Below are 19,207 nucleotides of genomic sequence, written 5' to 3'. Positions count from 1 at the left end.
CCCCCCCCCAGCCCCGTTCCCCGCGCACTGCTGCTGCAGGACGCTAAATTGCACACCTTCAATTAGCAGGATATAATGGTTTAACGAGGAAATGCTTTGTGGTGGACTCAAACCCCAGATTATTTCCTCCTGCAGGAGATTTTGACTACATTATTCTTATTAATTTAATTTGAATTTTTTTTTTTTTTTTTTTTCTCCTGGTGAGAAAGCCTCTCCGGGCTCTTTCCGTCGAGAAAAAGGCGAGGAAATGCAGAGAGAGGGGAAGCAGCTTTCCCAGGCAGCCTCGAAGAGCTGCAAAAGTTTCATCCCCTTCCCTTGCCGGCCTCCCCCCGCCTTCCTTCCCCGGCCTTCCCCCAAATTTCTGGGTGCTCGGTGAGGAGAAGCCAGGCCGGCGCGGGGCACGAAACTCCACCGGGCTTAAAAACCGTGCGCTTGATTAAAGGCAGGAGGCAAACGAGAGCGGAGGGAGTTTGCGGAGGACGCGGGATGCAACTCCGCGTTCTGCCTGGCCAAAGTTTGTGCCTTGAATTCAACTCTGGGGAAAAAAAAAAAAAGAAAAAAAAAATCCTGGGGTTTTGGTCGGTTCTGCTTTTGCAGGAGGGACAAGCGATACGCTCCTCGGAGGGCCGGCAACGTAGCGCATCGCTTTGCATCTGCACGTGTAGCTACTCGGGTTTAGTAGGCCCAGTTGTACGTTAAGGAGAGAAAATAAATCCATGGGCCGGTTGCTCCCTGTCCCGGTCATCGTGCGTGTGTGTGTGTGTGTGTGTGTCGTCCTGCTTTTTTTTTTTAATTTAAAAAAAAAAAAGAAACAAGCAAAAAGCCAGGCACTGGGCTTTTACTCAGTTGTGAAAATCTCGCATTCTTGTTGCACGTTTGGAAAAGTAATACGAGGATTAGAGGCCTCCTGACAAACTCTTCCCTCCAAAGGATCAGTTAGGTGATTCTGTAATTTTCTGTAGAAAAAGGGGGCGAGCCCTTAGCAATTGCAAGCAATTTCCTATTTTTCATTTCAGGAGCTTATATTGATACGAGTTTTGGGACGGAGATTTTTTTTTCTCTTTTTTTTTTTTTTTTTTTGCTGTTAAGTTTTGATGCAGATTTAAAGGGAAGCTTTCGAAAGTGGGTTAGAAAAGGAAAACAAACAGAAATCCTAGTTACGAGCGTCTTTATCCAAGCACTGGAACTGAAATGGCACGAGCATTTTGTCTCATCTGTCAGGAAAAATCTAAACATCGTTCCATTTACATATCTGCTGAAGATCTAGGAAATAGTTGGGGAACATATGCACATCTCCTAATAGATTTACAAGCAAATGGATTGTAAAAATATTAACAAGGGTCGCTGTAGCTGGCTTAATTTCAAAAAGATCAGCAGAAATATATTGTTTCAAAAGACTCCTTTGCAGTGTTACATTATTGCGGGCGCCTTTGGGCTGGGTTTGGGGGCTCTTTTGTCACAGGGGTTTTTTTGTTAGGGTTTTTTTTTTTTTTTTTACACCTTTCTGTGAAGAGGCAGAGGAGAATTTCCGTATAAGCAATACAGAATTGTGCGGCCCAAATTTTAGGTGCTGCTTAGAAGCGGGCTGTTCTCGGAAGAGCTGTATCCTCAAACTTTGGAGAGTGAGTGCAATGAAAAAAAACTTACTTTTAATTCTTGCTTTCCCAGCTTTCCAGTGCCTTTTATTTTTAGGTGACCCATCACATGCTGAGGCGGGAAAGCAAACCTCTTTATCAAATACTTTGAAAGTTTCCCTTAAAGCTAACTTGGGGAAAGGCAAAGATCAGCTCCTTTTCCACCAGTTACTTAAAATCTTGATATTTTGCAGTGAGGCTGCAGACAAGTCTGCACATCTGTTAGCATGCTTGCACTGACCCATTTCCAAAACTTTTTTTTTTGGGGGGGGGGGGGGGCTATAACAACACCAAAATAAATAATATTATTGTGCAGAAACTGCCCCCCCCCCCTCCGTCCCTGCTTCCAGCCCAATTTTGTTTGATCAGTCCTGAATGCTTTTATTTCCAATTCGACTTTGCTAATACCTCGCTGCTGAGATTGAAGCGGTGCGATTTTCCGGAGCGGCGTGTTTACCAAGACAGTTTGAAAGTTGGTCTGTTTATGAGTCATTAACCTTTTCTCCTCGTACACCATTTTGAAAAGACACATTGGAGCCTAATAGGGACGTGCACACCTCGCGCGCCGAGCAGCGGGGCTTTTCATTTACTTCAGCCATGGGCCCTGACTTTAGACCAAAAAGCACCTTTTTTTTTTTTTTTTTTTTTACCCCCCTCCCCCTGAAGTCTTTTAAAGTGGGTTTGGGATTTTTATTTTATTTTTTTCGGGTGTTGTTTTTACCTCCCCTTTCAGGTTCACATCGTCGAAATCAGCTTTAGCGCAGGTTAAAGCGACTCTCTCTTGGATAGCATCCAGCGTCGAGCCAAAAAAGTCCCGAGCACATGAGATCAGGCAGGACAAAGCGCTGCTTAAAGCAGAAAAGTTAAAATATTTCAGGATGTACCAAGACGTGTTTAGAAACTAGGAACGCTTGAAGCGCTCCCCTGGCTCATTGTGGGTCTGTGGAGCCTGTGCTGTGTGTACCTTCGCAGATAAACTTCCACTTGACAAAAGGCCTTTTTTCCTTGACTCTCCCTGAGTGGAGAAGGTGAAGGACAGGAGGGATCAGAAAAGAGGGTTTATTATTTTTAATAGCTCGTAGGGACCTGTCGTTTTTATATTTTCCTTATTTATTTTTTTTTTCTTTCCCCCTCCGCTCCCCCCACCCTCCGTGAGAGAGCTGTTTCTGGTGGGTGAGAGCAGCTCCATGTGCTGGGATTGTGCCTCCTCTCACTTTTTGAATCTGCCGACTGCAAACTCGCAGCAATCTTTTTTTTTTTTTTTTACTATTTTTTAAAAAACTTTATTGAAATTTGAAACTATGATCTTTTCCGGGGGGGTGGAGGGGGGGAGGAGGAATGTGCCAGTCATTGGAGTGATTTATTTTATTTTACCTGCTTATATTTTAATAATCATTCATAGTACTTGTGATTACTGCCGCTCTGCTGTGCTATAATGAAATATATTGTGCCGTTTTGGGTAGTTTTTAACAACCTGTGTTTAAAATAAAAAGAAATGCTGTGGGATTACCTATAGATTTCAGTATTTACAATTCAGGGGCCACTCAGAATAAGTGCAAGGAAAGCTTTTGGGAAGTCAGCAGAAGGTCTTGAATTACGACAGCATTTTGCTGATAGATATTTCTACTATTGATTTCTCAATTTTTCATAATTTTTGAAAAGAAAATGCAAGTTAAAATAAGGTGCTGAAAGGGAGTAAGATGTCTGTTTTAATAACAATATTTGCGCAACCTGAAATGATTTGGATAGGAAATGTACTCCCTGGGATAATTAAAAAAAAAAAAAAGAAGTTAGTTAATCTGAAAAATCCCCAATGTCGCCTTGCAAGGGTAGGCAGTGGGTGGCTTTTACCACGCTGGGGGAAATGTTGCACAAATTACTTTATTTTTCCCTCCTAGAGGGCCCAATCCTGAGAAAAGGAGGAACTCGGCCCCTGGAAGCAGGGATGTCCCCAGCACATGGGGCTGGATCAGGCCCCCACAGGCTATATATGTTTTTATGTGCAGCCTGGAGTTCGGTCATTCGTTTATTCAGAGAAAAACAAGAAGCATGGCCTCAATATATTATAATATAATAATGTTTTGATCTCTCTGGCTGATTTATGTAGTACTTTTTGCAGATTTTTTGTTTGTTTGTTTTTTAAACAAAATTGGGGGGGGGTCTTTCTTGCGGGTTTTTTTTAATTGTCAGCATAATTTTAATAGCGATTATTTTTGTGCCAAGGAAGAAGGGGGATCTTTAACTCATCGTTACACAAAGCGAGCAGTGTCTCTGGATGGCCAAACTAACTTTCCAAGTAGGGCATTTCTTTTTAAATGTATGAAAACACCACACAACATGTAAAGAAAAAAATTAATAATTCTCTGCATATTTGCACAAGTCGTGCTAAGGTTTTCTGTTACCGTATTTTTCAGTTTTCCCTGTTTCTTATTATTTTGCAGAAAGGCTCAGAGTTTGCCTTGTCCTAATGTGCCCGGATAGCAGATTTTTATTTTTTTCTTTTTGACTAAATATAAACAAAACCTTAAAAAAAAAAAAAAATCGCGAGACTTGCTTTTTCTAGGATTTTAGTGTTAGTTATTGTTGTGCGCGCGGGATAAATCAGCCGCGTTACTTTCTACTCCCTTCACCGTTGAGGAAACGGAGAGAAAACCACCCTTCATTGTATTTGTGTGTGCAGCTATATTGGCATTTTACTATACTGCCTGCTGCTATTTCCAAATATATCTTAGGGAAAGTTTTACTATACTTTAGACTTCCCCATACAAACATTGATTGGCATCCAAATGTTTAGGATTTGCCAAATTGGCGGGCATACGCTGGCTACACCGCAAGCAGCGGGGTCAGGGAGAGAGCAAAGGGAGATACGCGCTCCGCAAGTGGACTCGCAGCGGGGTTTTTAGCTTTTAACTCGTTCTGCCTTTTTTTTTTTTTTTTTAAAGAGATTTGGGGATGGGGGGAAAGGGCCCCATCGTTGCACCGTCTCTGCCCGGGTGCTTGTTTGAAGCTGGACCCCGTTTTTCGGCGGGGGGGGTGTGTGGGTGAGCAGGGGTTTTGGGTGGGTGCGAGGTGAAGCGGGGACGCGGCGGGGTGGGGGTCCGTCGGCGAGGGGTACGAGTCCCGCGGCCCGTAAAACGTATAAGCACCCTCCCGATGGTCGCTGTCCTGGCGAGCCTTCGCGCCTCGCGAAAGCCCCGTTTCCGGAGGCTTTTTGTTGATGGTTTCGGTGACACCGACCCTTCTCTGTAACTTTTTCAGGATGAATTTCATCCCTTCATCGAAGCACTTCTGCCTCACGTCCGAGCGTTTGCGTACACGTGGTTCAACCTGCAAGCCCGAAAAAGAAAATACTTCAAAAAACATGAAAAACGCATGTCAAAAGAGGAAGAGAGAGCCGTGAAGGACGAACTGCTAAGTGAAAAACCCGAGGTAAAGCAAAAATGGGCATCCAGACTTCTGGCAAAGCTCCGGAAAGATATCAGGCCTGAATTTCGGGAGGATTTTGTTCTCACAGTCACAGGAAAAAAGCCTCCGTGTTGCGTTCTTTCCAATCCAGACCAGAAGGGCAAGATGAGAAGAATTGACTGCCTTCGCCAGGCAGATAAGGTCTGGAGGTTGGACCTTGTTATGGTGATTTTATTTAAAGGTATTCCGCTCGAAAGTACTGATGGCGAGCGCCTTGTAAAGTCCCCACAGTGCTCTAACCCCGGGCTGTGCGTACAGCCCCACCATATAGGAGTTTCTGTTAAGGAACTCGATTTATATTTGGCATACTTTGTGCACGCAGCAGGTAAGTGCCTTTCTATACCACCTTCTCCAACTTTTCGGTTTATCTCCGTGCCGGGTGCCGTGCCCCGGCGGCGGCTGCATGAGCCGGGGAGGGAGCAGGGGACGCCGGTTATTGCCCTCCCGGGGCGGCGAGGAGAGTGCCAAAACTCACCCGCTTTATTTATTTATTTTTTTTTTCCCCGTGGGCTTTTAAGGTGCAGCCGCGTAAAAGCTGCTCTCGTTTTCCCAGGGTTAACGGCATTTCGGGCATCCTTCGCAGGTGTTATCCTAACTGTTGTCCTAGGAGGGATCGCAGCTGGATGCGGCTTCCTTTATCCTGATTTTGGGGGAAAGCAGACAGATTTTAATTGCTATTATTTTTTTTTAAATAAAGTTTGTATATGCTATGCACAAAGTAGTCTAAGAGGGCTAGAGGTGCCCGAGGCCTGTGGGTCAGCAGTACCAGGTATCCTCACCCCACGGGGACGGGATGGGGAGCGTAAATCCCGCAGGATTGGGCTTGGAGGGAAAGGAGGAGACGGTCCTTCGACAGCAAACCTAGTCATCGGGTCTGAGGAGCCACGAAACAAACCCCCGGCTAATCCTATGGGGGAAAAAAAGAGGCATTTAACCCCCCCGAAATATCACAGTTTATACTCCTAGAAGCCGAGCAGGTCGTGAAACAAATTCCTGGTTTGATAATATTGTGGTTATTGGGGCGGGGAGCGGGGGGGGGGGACTGAGATGTTTTTGCGTGAGATTAAAATCTTGGGCTCTCTGACTCCAGCACAAAGTACACCCTGCCCGCGGAGCGACTCGGTGTGCTCAGAGGATGTGTAGTATGTTGACTGGATAAAATAATATGCTATTGTAGTTCTCCTGAGTGACTATATTGCAGAAAAATGTGCGCGTGTGAAGTGCTAGGCCCCGGTTTTCACGTATGGTATGCATACGTCCCCCTGGGTTTCAGCCTGACTTGCAAGTTGAGGGGCTGGGCAGGCTGGAAAAAAAGAGGAGCAGAGGGGATAGAAATCGTATTAGTAGCAACCGCTTCTCTATAAATACGTATCAGTAAGAAAACTGAGCAAATCAGCGCTGGGAGCCTGCGTTTCCAATGCCAGCTTCTTGCGGAGGGTCTCGCAGAAAGTTTTGGCTACCCCAAAGTTTTTCTGCGCCGAGTCCCTGCAGCGGTTGTTGCGATAGGCAGCGTTGCCGCTGTGATTTACGGGTATGATCCCCGTTCGGAAATAACTTTCGAGTATCCTCGTGGTATTTCCTACAGATAAGCTGCAAAATTTACTTTGCGCTTCGGTGCGGTAAATCATATTGCACGTTTATGGCAAAGGGGAGGTAGGCAAATATTGTGGAAAATTATTTATTTACTCTGCGATTTATGATGGGGCACGGTGAAGGAAGGATTGCCAATTAATGGCTAATCGAAGGGAGACTGGGGCTGGGGCGTTGCGGGTCCTCTCCCGTTCCATCACTGGCCCCGAGGAGGCCGGGGTCCCGCATCCCTTTTGTCTGCCTCAGTTTCCTCCTCCGCACGTTGGAGCGGGCTGATGCGCTTAAAAGTACCTTGATATCCACGGCTGAAAACCACGATGTACTGCTGTACGGCATGCAGGTTTTTATTATTTAGATTTATATATAACGTGGTGCTGGCAAATACCGGTCCGTATTGTGTTTCCTAAGGGAAAAGCAGGCTTCTGCGGAGTGCAAGAACTGTTAATAGAAACCAACGGTCTTGGTTTAGCCTGCGCGTAGGATCACAAAAATGTAGGATGGGGAGAAAAGGACCAAACCCGGGGTGTAAGTACTCCGGGCAGCTCGAAGGGATCCTCTTCCTGTTACAAGAGTCGGGCAATAGACATTATAAAAGTTCGATATTGTGATTAGGAATATACCATCTTATCAGCACCCTGTTGGCAAACAGTAGCCTTGATAGCAAACTCTTATTTATTTCTGCCTTCATCGTCAACAGGCAGCAATTGCACTAATTGTTCTTTGGACCAGACATTTGCTGCGGAAACTTAGCGCGAGGCTTAGGCTCGTTTTTTTGGGTTAGATTTGCGGTTTTGTGTAAGCAGTAACACGCTCGAACAGACCGCATCGCTTCGTGTTTTCGGCCGTTGTTTGCTGATTGCACGCATCGCATTGTGCTCTTAATGCAGTAGCGTGTGCTGGTGTATTCCCTGCTAAACCTCACCGGGGAGGGGGACAAACTGATTTTTAGGAGGTAGGACAGCGTGGTCGCCGTCTATATCGCTTCACAGATAAGTACCGAAAGCCTCGCATATAGGCTACCTTTTTTTTTTTTCCCCCCTTTTTTTCCCTTTTTTTTTTTTCCCCCCTCCGATGTATCCCAGCAGTCTTTGTTACACCTGAACATTGGCCAAGTTGACAGCCATTGGTTCCCGCAGACCCGCAGTAATGGCAGCTTGTGCCGGGTGCGCAACAGGAAAATTACAAAAGAAAAAAAATATTAAGGGTCCTTTGTCTCAAACTCCATCAGGCCTCGCTCCCCAAATGTATGGACCACTTATTTATAAGGAGGAAGTTGCCAGCGCAAATATTAGGTAGGCTGGTCAACTTACATATAGCGGATTTGACAAGCATCTGCTATAGTACAGAAGATTTGTAAACACTAAACAATGTTTTTACCTCCTTAAAAGTTTTGAGAAGTTGCCAGTATTGGCAGGAGGCACAGACTCCGAAACGTGCTTGAAGATACGTGCCAAAACCATTGTGACCTTTTCACCCATAGTGCTCGCTTCTCTTTTTCTTGTTTTTTTTTCCCACTCTTCGTCGCCTTTTTTTGAGGGCGAGTATTCTCTTCCAAGATGCCCTTATTCGAGATGACTTCGGCAGTGAGATGTCCCTTTCCTTCTAAACATGTACGATAATTATTGCTTTGAATCCACGCTTTTTCTTCAGTAGGCACTATCATCTGTAAGGGAACACATGTGCACAGATTTAAATAGTGCTTCTTACAAAGCTACTGAAATCAATTATTCTCTTTAAGAACTGGCTAGAAAGAGAAAACAAAAATATGCAAATAGGGAAACTACGTGTCATTTTCGTTTTTTAAAAAAAAAAAAGAAAAAAAAAAAAGAAAAGGAAGATCGGTGTTTTGTGAATTAGAGGTTGACCAAAAAACGTATTGAAATCTAGAGTATTGCTCTCAGTTTGCAGTTTCTAATCTGCTTAACTAAAAGCAGGCGGCATTTTCATACCCTGAACTTGGGTTCGCTTTTTAGTTTTCACTTATTCTGCGCTTGTATCAAATGACAAGTTGGAAACCATTGTGGCAAACCGTTTTCTTTGTGGGAGTCGAACAGTAAAGCTAATTTATGACCGGTCCTTTACCAGATGATCTGTATCAGAATCTACAATATACTAGGCACGTGGCAAGGTCACAATTTAAGTTGTTAAGGTCACAACCTTAGCCACCAGGCATTTGACCTTTTAGATAAAGTTAACCTTTGTTCATTAGTAGGCACTCAACCGAGAACTTTCTGGAGTTTTTTACTGCTTTGGAGTTCCTTCTGCTAATGTGATCAGATTGGAGAATAGATTCGCAATGGAAGTAGTTAAATTTAGTGAGAGGTCACAGTTTTTAGAGACTTCTCCAGTGGACGAAGCTGGATGGCAGACCAGGAGGCGATGCTGCAATGCCCGGTTTATTTTTTTGGACGGCCATCATTATGCGCTTTGGGCGAGAATTAAGCTAGCGAGGTATTTGTGGCAGAGAAAATCTTTTAATCTTTCAGAAGGACGTTTAAAAATCCCAAATTTAAGAAAAATCTGGGGACAGGGTTTTATTTACACGAGCTCATTTTTCTGTTCACGTTCAGGATAAAAGCCAGCGAAGATGCAAGAAGTCAGCCTGATTTCTGCGACTGTGAAAATTTACTTAGCGTCTAAATACGCTCTATGGCTAATTGCCTGGGCGATAGTATATAGCACGTGACCTTGAACTTTAAGCAGACCCATTTTACCTTCCCATCGGCGAATTTAAAAGATTTCGACTTGGACCGCCGCAAAGAGGCATCGATGGGAATAACCCAAAGATGGGTTAAGGCAGAAAACGCCTGCAGATAGCCAAAGTACCCATGGAGGTATCGGGGAGTCCGAAAGGTACATAAGGCTTTGCGCCGTAATCTTTTAGCACAATTGGTATTGATTGTTGCTGCATTAATCCTGTTAATAGCCGCAGCCGGTTCGGCGTGTTGCAGGGATGTGAGAGGTGTCCTGACAATACTGTACATCACCAAAAGAGCTGTCGCAGCGTCTTGAACTCCTGATAGCTGCTTTGCAAAAGTGGAGCCTTCGATGGTGGAAACTATTGCCGGCTCCTATAGAAACACACACCATATTGTTTACTTAATTATGCCGTAGCGAAGGCTCATTTTTAATTATTTAGCTGACTTTCTCGCTTTGCTGTGATACCACATTTATTATTTAATTTAAAATCAAAAGGGCTGAGCTACTGTTAGGTTTTGATGCATTTTACTTTTGTTTTGGCTACGTTATTGTCATTCCATCGTACAGTAATCTAGATAGCCATGATATGCAGATTGGCCAGATGGTCATGTTAACAGATTGAGAACCCACTTCCCACTGCTAAAGAGCAGGTGTAAGATCAGTGGGCTTTTTTTTTTTTTTTTTCCTCCTTTCCTCCCAAGTTTCAACCAAAATGCTCTTTAGACAGCTCATAATGGTAGTTAAAAAGGGGCACATTTCAAATGGTGGTTGTTCTGTGTAGAGAATATGTAATATATATGTCGTTTTTACGTGTACCTGAAGACTTCTAAAGCATCCGTGACATTCCCCCCATATATGAGGCTTTTGAAAACCTAATTCCGGCCCGTGGCTGTTCCAGCGTACATCCAAAACGGTCCTTAAAGTTTTGTTTGCGATGTTAATAGTCCCTATGCATTTCTACAGACAGGTTACGTTTACCCTTACCAAAAAATACTCGGCCAGCTTTGCGGCAGGTACTTCACACGCTTTCCCTGTACAGGGCTCCCTGCACACGCCCGGGGGAACCTGAGCAGTTCAGTGTTCAGCTGAGATTTTAATGTTCAGGGGCTTGGGTTTGGGTTTTTTCTCCATTAATTTTTGCCACAGTGAGACATCTCTAGTCTTAAAGAAAAAGAGTGAAACGAAGACATGGCGCGGTATTTCTGCCCTCGAGGAATACCAGGAGAAGGCAGATTTTGCATTGCTTGAGCCTTATAAAAGGTGCCCCTAAAAAGTCAGTGGTGGGAGCCTGGGTCTGTGTCTCAGCCGGGAGAGGTGGGGAGATGACAGCTACAGCTCCTCGACACCCCAAATTTCACACACCCACCTATCACGGGCGTGCACGAGACGCGGCGATCTACACACCCCGCCTGGTGCAGAAAGATATCTCCATCCTTCGATGCTCACTGCTTTGGGGAGGGGGACCGAGCGGTTTCAGTGAGCAGGGAAGTAGCTGACAGAAGCAGGATTTAGGTGGGACAACTGCTCTCCCCGTGCGGTTGTAACTGAGCCAGTGAGTATCCGTGATAATTCCGACACTAACTGGTGCGGCACTTGGGACGGTCTGCTCTATCACGAACCCCTGGCAGGAGTTCAGTCATGTGGTTTAGCTTTCCCCTTTCTCCAACAACAACAACAGCAACAACAAATAAACACGGGATAAAGACGTATTTCATGTGCCCAGGATGTTTTCCAGGTGATGGGTTCGGCCGGTATAAGGGCGCGTTATTTCCATACCTCCCTGCCCCGGCGGGCTTCGAGGTGCAGAAGCGGGAGAAGCCTTTGAATGGTAAGAAAGTTGCCCAACGCTGCTGGCTTGTCTACAAGCGACTGCACTTTTATATTTCCCTTCTTTTCCACCCAATGATGAATAGCACTAATTTAGATCTATTTAAGGCGAGTGTGGGAGAAACCACAATCTTTGTTGTGGTCACTGCTGTACACAGCGGGGCTGAATGTTTCTCTTGGTTGAGGCCTCAAAGCTGAATCTGGAGAACCCAAAACATCGTGTCAGCTTTTCAAACCCTTCAAAGAGACAGTGGAATCCTAATTGTTCAGAAAACCCATTATTTATTATTACAATTATGTATTTTCTCCCCATTCGGATGTAAAGGAAAGGGCATTCCTCGCTTTCCATGCCTTGAGCTTCTTCGCAGCTCCTCCTCCTCCTCCTCCTCCTCCCCTCGATGCTTCGGGTTCAGGCACCGGCCGAGGCTTTCGCAACCAGCAAACAAACACCAGCCGGCCGCTCCGTAAACCCTCAACCCCTCCCCAAAAGCATGCGCTTTGCCACACACGTCCCAGAGTTGGACCCTCCGGGGCTTGGGGACCGTCCCCGGCGGGAACGGCTTTTGGGGCATCCTCGTTGGGAGCCGGGGGTCTGGCTCTGCCCCCGCTCCCTTCTGCGCAGGCAAGGGCTGGAGCTGCTGATTAAATTACAGGCTGTAAATTCAGGGCAAATTATTTTAGCCTCCTAACAGCAGCCGACCCTGAAGGTTTCCTTACGACAGCGAGGGCTCTCGGTAGATAAGAGTTGTCGGGGGACTCAAATTCATTTTAATCGCTTTGGTTTGTCCGTTCATCGGATGCTCCTCATTCGTTTCATCTTTGGTTATTGTTAATTATCACCTGCATTACGGTAGCCACCAAAAAGCCCAGCTGGGATCAGCACGTGGGTCATGGCGCCCGTGATGTGTGGGGCAGTTTTATCCCGGCAAGTTCTTCGGGGCGTTGCAGCATTTTACGCCCAATTGCAAGGGCAGCGCCCTGGCCGATCCCCTCGTCACAGTGTAATTAATTTCGAAGAGCTAACGGCGTATTTCTCTCATTTTTCGGAAGCGTTTCTCGCTAGCGTGGCTCCACGTCCCCACCCAGGGAACGGCTGTGGGCGCGTGAGCTCGGCCCGGCGCGTGGCATCGGCGCGGCGGAGGAGGACGCGGCCCCCGTAGCGCCAGTGGGTTCGGGCTGGATTTGTAGCCGCTGTCTGTAAAATACACGAGGGCCTCCATTTTGTGTGCCAGACGCTCACGTGCGAGTGCAAAATGGAGAGCTGCGCGGTTGGGTTTTGCCTAGAGCGAAGCGCGTAGGCGTACGTTGCCGGTGGTCCCCGCACCGCCGCGGTGCGCGCAGACCCACGCCGAGCGCCGGGAGCCGGTATCCTGAGCTTATCCATCCATCGGTTCCTCCTAAGGAGGTCTCAGTCTTTCCTGCAGGTCCTTAATATCCACCCTCCCGGTCTGAGTGCTATCCCGGTGTCACGGCAAGCCGGCACATTGGCTCTCGGGCCGGTGCGAAGGGCCCTGGGGAGTCGTTCGTCCTTCCCCGCGGGCTTCGGTACACATCAGTGCCATTAGATTAGCAAGATAAAATCAAGACGCGTTTAATGACACGCTATTCTGAAAGTTTCCTGGACTTTATTGTTCATAACTTGGACCTGAGTCGGGTTATTTACACATGAGGATTAAAAAGCTGCAAACAACTGTGAGATTTTTAGGGGCTGAAAGCAATTAGCATATGTGGGTAGGAGATTACACTGCATGTCTGCGTTCCTTTAAAATATAAATCACAGTTATTTAATTATGTTTTGAGAGGGCAGATTTAAGGATATACTGCAAAATGCATTACCTATTATACCAACACGATAATCTTATTAACCTTGCTTTCTACTTTTTAATTTTATTGTGCACCCTGTACAACTCTTATGATATCAAAAATAATTACTTGGAGAATACATGATGTCAGAGGTCCGATATGACATTTATCTTCACAAGTGAGGAGATGGCTATCTCGTGCATTGCATAGCAGCACGGGAGGCATCAGGCAGGTCCGCACCAGGGAAAGGAAGTGAAGATGGGTATCATCAGATGTTATTTAATGTGTATAAGCGCGTGTTTGCAGATTTGTGTTAAAGCCGAGGGCCGACTTGACCAAACTTGATGCAATTCAGCATCCGCGGGCCTCCCGCAATAGAGAGGCCGAATGTTTTACTTGCACGTGCCATACAACTCCCATCGGTAAGCCAATGTTTCAGGGTGGCTCCATGCATCCAGCCCTGATCCCAGTTGGATCTCCTGTTAAACCCCATGTTCTCCATCCCATCCCTCCTCAGGGCAGCACCTCTATCTTTTTTTTTTTTTTTTTTTTTTTATCCCTTCCCTAATTTTTTGATTTTGTTTGTTTTTTCCCCCTTTATTTTGTGAGGGAATGGGTGAGGGTGATGGGTGATGGGAAACAAATGCCATAATAATATCCCTTTTCAGAAGAATATAGTTTAATTTTGTGTGTGCGTGCAGCAGCTGCCATTGGCAAGCTGTCGTCTTTGTTGCCATGGGCTTTTTTTTTTTTGCATGCGTGCCAGAACATGATTGGATGTTTCAGCATGTTCATGTTTTGGGGTGAGATATATCTGTAGCGAAGCACAAAATTGTCGTGGGGTTGGTGGGTGTCCAAGGCAGGGTTATTCAGCCAGGTGAGCTGGTTGCGCTGGAGAGGGTCGTGTGAGCGTGGTAGCCGGTGGTTGTTTTGGTCGATGAGATAAAATTTGCTGGTGCTCTGGATTTTTCGATGATGTAAAAAGGTCCTTTAAAAACATCACAGGAGGGCGTATCGCCGAGGTCCCCTCCAGCAGGACACCCCCGGGGCGCAGCGAGAAGCTGCCGGCGGTACCTGGGGAGGACCGGGCGGTGGGTTTCTCTCTCCTGCCCACCTCCCTCGCCTTGGCGCACACACGCCACGGGAGGTCGCGTCCATCCCCAGCGTCTTGCTGATGCCGCGGGGAGCTGGATGGTGGCACCGGTGAGTTTGCGTGGAGCGCACCTTCCACGGGGCGTAAAACTAATGCGGCATCACCCGCAAGAGCTGCAGGACCTGCCACCGTGGTGCTTAGCCCTGGGCACAGAGGTGTAGCTAGGGCTTTTCCCACTCCTTGGTTTCATCCATTCGTCACGTTCATCATACGCTCATAGCATCGGTATCTAAACGAAGTCTAAACCTGCTCTGCACCGACCTCTGTGCTGCCCATCTCCCTTCTCGTCCCAGCCGCTGTCGCCCCATGTTAAGTACGGTTGGACCCGATGATCTTAAAGGTCTTTTCCAACCTAAATGAGTCTCTGATTTTAAATAATACACGGTGGGAGAGCAGGAGAGCTCTTTAGCCTGGGAAGCCCACTGCGCGGCCGCGGGGATCATCACGAGGTGCCAAATGCATTTGCAAACTCAGGAGAAATATTTCGTAGGGAGGCATCTCCGTACAGCCCTTTTAGGCTCGGACTAGTCCTAAACTGGAGCACTCGGAGAGGGGAAAGTTTGCAGGGCGAGCGCAGGCACCGTCTCTGAAGGTTTTAGGAGAAAGAAAGGATGAAGAACTGAACGTAAAGTGTTGAGACAGCCTCATTCTTCTGCATCTATGGATTTAGTGCTGTGTATGAGGTACAGATAATGAGCTGCGTGAGCTTTGTAATAAACATTGCGTCTGGCTAAATTACCATTTTTGCGTTTAAAGCCAGTACGTGTGTTACAGAATACCTTGTAATGCACTGGAAGAACAGGGATGAACCCTTGTAAAGGTATCAAAAGACAAGTTAGATAGTTGCTATGTTTATTGTCAAGATGAACACTGACTGGAGATTTTAATGCAGAAATACATTGTCAGTCAGATTTCATCCTAAGGATATTTGCTCAAAATTTTGTCTGATCTTTTTACCCAGTCAGGTTTTAACTTGATATGGAAGAAAACAGCCAAATCCCTGAGTGATGCTGGAAACTTCGGGTAAAATTTAAATTTAATTCAGTTCTGGTTGTTTTTTTTTTTTTTTTTTAAGGCAAAGTAGTTTCAAGTAAATCAGAAGAATGAATTCTTTGTATCAGGATGCTTTTCTAAAGCCCAGCTATTGTTGGGATCCCTTTTAGGGAGGATAGCCACTGCAATGCTTTTATTGTGTGATGACGAGGACTTTTCCTGACGCGATGAGGACTTCATTGAAAATAGCCAACAAACCTATTTACATTTGTTCCTGTGTTAAAAAGTAAAAAGTAGCTGTCGCTGAGCTAAAAAGTAAATCCCGCATCATTTTATTTGAAAGCTTCACGACCGGCTTGCCTGGCTGTGGGAGGATCAGCCTCGATAGCGGCTGAACCCTTGTGAGCATAGGTTGGGTATTGCTGGAAGAGTTGGGAAAAACACAGGGCAGTCAGGTAAGAAGTGGGATTTTTGTGGTCAAGACCCTTTTTTTCCTGTAGAGAAGGACATTAGCTTCAACAGCTCTGGTTTAGGTTCTTCTTAGGCAGATGCTGTTACAAACACCCAGCCACGGAGCTCCGTGCTGTTTGGGGATACACGCTTGCATCGCAGAAGTGCATCTTCAAGGTGTCTGTTGTTTGTAATGTGGATACATGAGCGTGATCTATAGGCAAAATAATATGCTCAACGCCCACTTTAAACACGGACATCGTTTCTTTTTCTGGTCGAAAGCTGAAGGTCAAAATCGTGATGGGAACTGAGAGTGGACCGGTTGTTTTCCACATGCACAGTCTGTTGTAACAAACTCTTCTATAAAAAAGTGAGATCTGCCTCAGCAGTGAGCAGTCCCGGGGTGTGAAGCTGTCTGCCGGGGGGATGAGGATGGTACGAGCAGGGTCCCCGTCCCGGCACGGAGCTTGGTTGTCCGCTGCGGTCCCGTACTACACGGAGCTAAGGGCTACTTGTGTGCTGCAGAATGGGATGCGCACATCCCTGCAGCGTGCTGAAGGATGCTGTGGACATGGCCCTGGAAAAAACAAGTATAGAGAGTTTTCATTCCTGAACGTCCTGTTGGTAGGGTAGGTTTTCCATGAAATGGGTTGCTGAGAAAGTCCTGCTTTTCTCCCTGTTCCTGGCTGGATCTCTCCCCGCTGTTGCCCTTTGCAAGCGGCTTCGTTTGCCTGGGGCTGAGTCATCCTCGGCTGTTCGGTGCCTTCATCCCCACTGCGGACCACTGAGCTGGTGCAGTCCAGCCCGGCTCGGGGCTCCGACGGGGCCGTCGTTGGCAGCGGGAATGGGCGTAGGGACGGCAGGGGTGCCGGGGATGCAACGTCAGGACACGCGAGGCGTTTGGAAAAAGGGAAATGAGTCGGAGTTTGAAAAGAAAAAGGGATGTTTCCGTCCACGTGGTTCTGAAATATGGGGCAGCGGTATCTTTGAGTTGATAAATGTGCTTTGAAAGCCTCAAAAAACTTTCTTTGATTGCACAAGCAGTATCTAATATTAATAATATTTCCTCATTAAAAGGGATGAAGGATTTCTCAGACAGTCTCGCTCATGTACCTTGTTTTTTGAACAAGCTTCGTCTACCTTAGCAACTTCTCCAGGGAACTTTCCAGCTCCGTGCTGGGGCCGCTGGTGCGGCTCGAGAACGGGTCAGTGGCCATGGAGGCATTTAACATTTTAATTGCCTTCCTATACCGATTGCTGTGATGACCTGTTTGTTTGGATTATATCTTTTTCATATTTAAAAAAAAAGAAAAAAAAAGAAAACAAAGGAAGTACAGTGCTGTGCACAGAACAGTTATTAAAAACAGTTGGGAAGCATATAAAAGGTACTGTTTGTGTGAGAAACGGGACAGCTGTGATGGTCTATTGGGAAAGTGTGTACAGATGGTGGTAGGGAGGGGAATGATGACTACATGGCTGATAAATGAAATACAAAAAGCATTAAATTGGTGATCTTTTTAAAGAGTACATTTTTGGTTAGCATTTTTGGTGCATCATTAGGGCTCTTTGTCTGCCTCTTATTTAGCCAGGAAGTGCAACTATCTTCGCACATTTGTGGCTCTGATTTTGTTTACAAATAAGGAGTCTGTTTAATAAATCACATACCATGGAATTATTAAAGAAGATAATTAAGCGCATGGTTTTCCCTACATTGGGAATGGCACAGGATCGTCCTAAAGACCTGACAATACCACAAATGCGGTTGGGCTCGAATTAGTTACGGTAACACGTGGGATTTCCTGGAGCCTAAACAGATCTCTTTGTTTTGCAAGAAGTGGGACCGGCGGCATGAGCCGGGTTGGGGGAGCGAGGTTTCGGCGTTTCGAAACTGCGGAAGGCAAATTGCTCGGCGTTTTGCCTTTATTTTAAATTAGCTTACGGTCCCGAAGGTGGTGGCGCCCAGTGACCGGTGCCTGGCCGCGGTATCTGGGGGATGCTGGTGCTCCCAGGGGATGCAGGGACTCCCTTGGCCCCACTGGGGCCTCTTTTGGAGGAGACAATGAAGGAAAGAGGGAGGGAGACAGACTCGGAGGTAAAATTTTTCCCTGTAGTTCACAGGAGAGGGATGCCCATCTTCCCATCCTTAGCAGAGCTTTATCACATCCCTTATCACGGAGCTTATTTATCGGGGGCTAATGGAAATTAAGGCAAAATCTGCACATTGCTGCACACTGCTGTAAAGTAGAGATGGTCCCTCAAATGCTGCAAACCTCAACGCGGAGAGTTTTTAAGCTAACGGGCAAAATAATCCTCCTCCTCCTGGCGTTTCATCCAGTTTCAAGCTGAAGTAATCCCGGTTAGCCCTTCGCCTTCCCTCTCACCCACCCGTTGCTTCGTGTTCCTGCTCATTGTTTCTGGGTGCCATCAATAGATAAAAGCACTTTCCTTAATAATAAATAGCCTTTGGTAATGCTGCGCTTTTCCGTGAACCAGCCCAGTGTCCGGCCACCCCGCGAGCCCCGGCTGCGTCATTGTCCCTCCCTTGGGGGGACAGGCCACCGGCGACCTCGGCACCCCGTTTCAGGGGTGGCTTCAAGTGCTGCAAAAAGGGGGTTCATCAAACCTCCATAAGAAGAACCTGCCCAGAGGGAGTTTTTCTGAAGCCCTGTTGGTTGCAGGCTTATTGATGCTCTGAATTCTGTTTATTTACAAACCTTCCAAAACTTTAACATGCCACTTTGGGGATTATTTGCTCTCCTGACATGGTATCCCAAACTCCTCTTGTTACCAGACTTGATGAACAACATGTTTCACTGTGCCTTTTTTTGGGCCAAGTAAATTTTCTTCTGCATTTTCTTGAAACGTAGAAAAAAAGAAAGATTTTGAAAAGGTTTAATGTGAAGAAAATGTATGACAACTTGATAGATTGCTTGGGACTTCAGTGCAATAATTGTACAAAGTAGGTTGCAATTTTTTTTTTTACAGATGCAATGTATTAAAAAGAACAATAGACAAAGAGACATATAGCGCAAGGATGGAGAGACCATCTTGGCCAACCTCTACAAATTTGTTCCAAATTTCAATTATTAAATAACACAAAACCATATTTATTGCAGTAACACTGTACGTTTTCTTGGCTGATCAGATCTTGGGTCATTTGCGGGGTTTTTGTACACCTTGTCGGTAAATCCTCTTCACCTCTTACAAAGAAAAGTCCCATTTCATTTGCGGGTCATGGCGAAGGGACAATTTAGCAATATCTGGGCATGTATGAAATGCCTTGAGTTGAAGATGATTCCTTCTATAATAAATGTTTTATTTTCTATCAATATGAACACGTGCTCTCCTATAGCTTCACTAAGTAGACAAGTCCAAGGGGTCTTCTAGGAGCTGCACCGCTGGGTACCGCGGAGGCAGCAGAAACAAGCGGCTGTTTGAGATGCTGCTACGGTACCTCTTGGTGATACCAGCCCCACTTCGGTCCTGGCCCTGCAAACGGCCGCCGGCAACACAACCTCGTCAGCTGGAGTCACAAACGAGGATGCGTTTTAGAAACGCGGAGGTCTCCCTCCTCCTTTTCCGCAGCGCAGCG

General features: G+C 46.2%; 1 protein-coding gene across 7 annotated transcripts in view; it reads left to right on the top strand.

The window, feature by feature from the left end:
* The window catches only part of NFIA (nuclear factor I/A), a 355,589-nt gene that overhangs the window by 104,548 nt on the left and 231,834 nt on the right, over nt 1-19,207 (top strand). For 3 of the 7 annotated variants that reach the window (XM_010582311.1, XM_010582310.1, XM_010582309.1), the window contains exon 1: nt 4,896-5,424. In XM_010582311.1, coding sequence (XP_010580613.1) covers nt 5,007-5,424 — 418 coding nt within the window. In that variant the 5' untranslated portion in view covers nt 4,896-5,006. Of the gene's footprint in view, nt 1-4,892; nt 5,425-19,207 lie in introns of those variants that run through there. The other 4 variants (XM_010582306.1, XM_010582305.1, XM_010582308.1 and 1 more) reach the window with 2 other exon arrangements.

This window comes from Haliaeetus leucocephalus, unplaced genomic scaffold, assembly GCF_000737465.1.
Source record: "Haliaeetus leucocephalus isolate CR32 unplaced genomic scaffold, Haliaeetus_leucocephalus-4.0 Scaffold848, whole genome shotgun sequence".
NCBI classification, from domain to species: Eukaryota; Metazoa; Chordata; class Aves; order Accipitriformes; family Accipitridae; genus Haliaeetus; species Haliaeetus leucocephalus.
The sequence above is the reverse complement of the archived record's forward strand: the minus strand, read 5'-3'. Positions and strand labels throughout refer to the sequence as shown.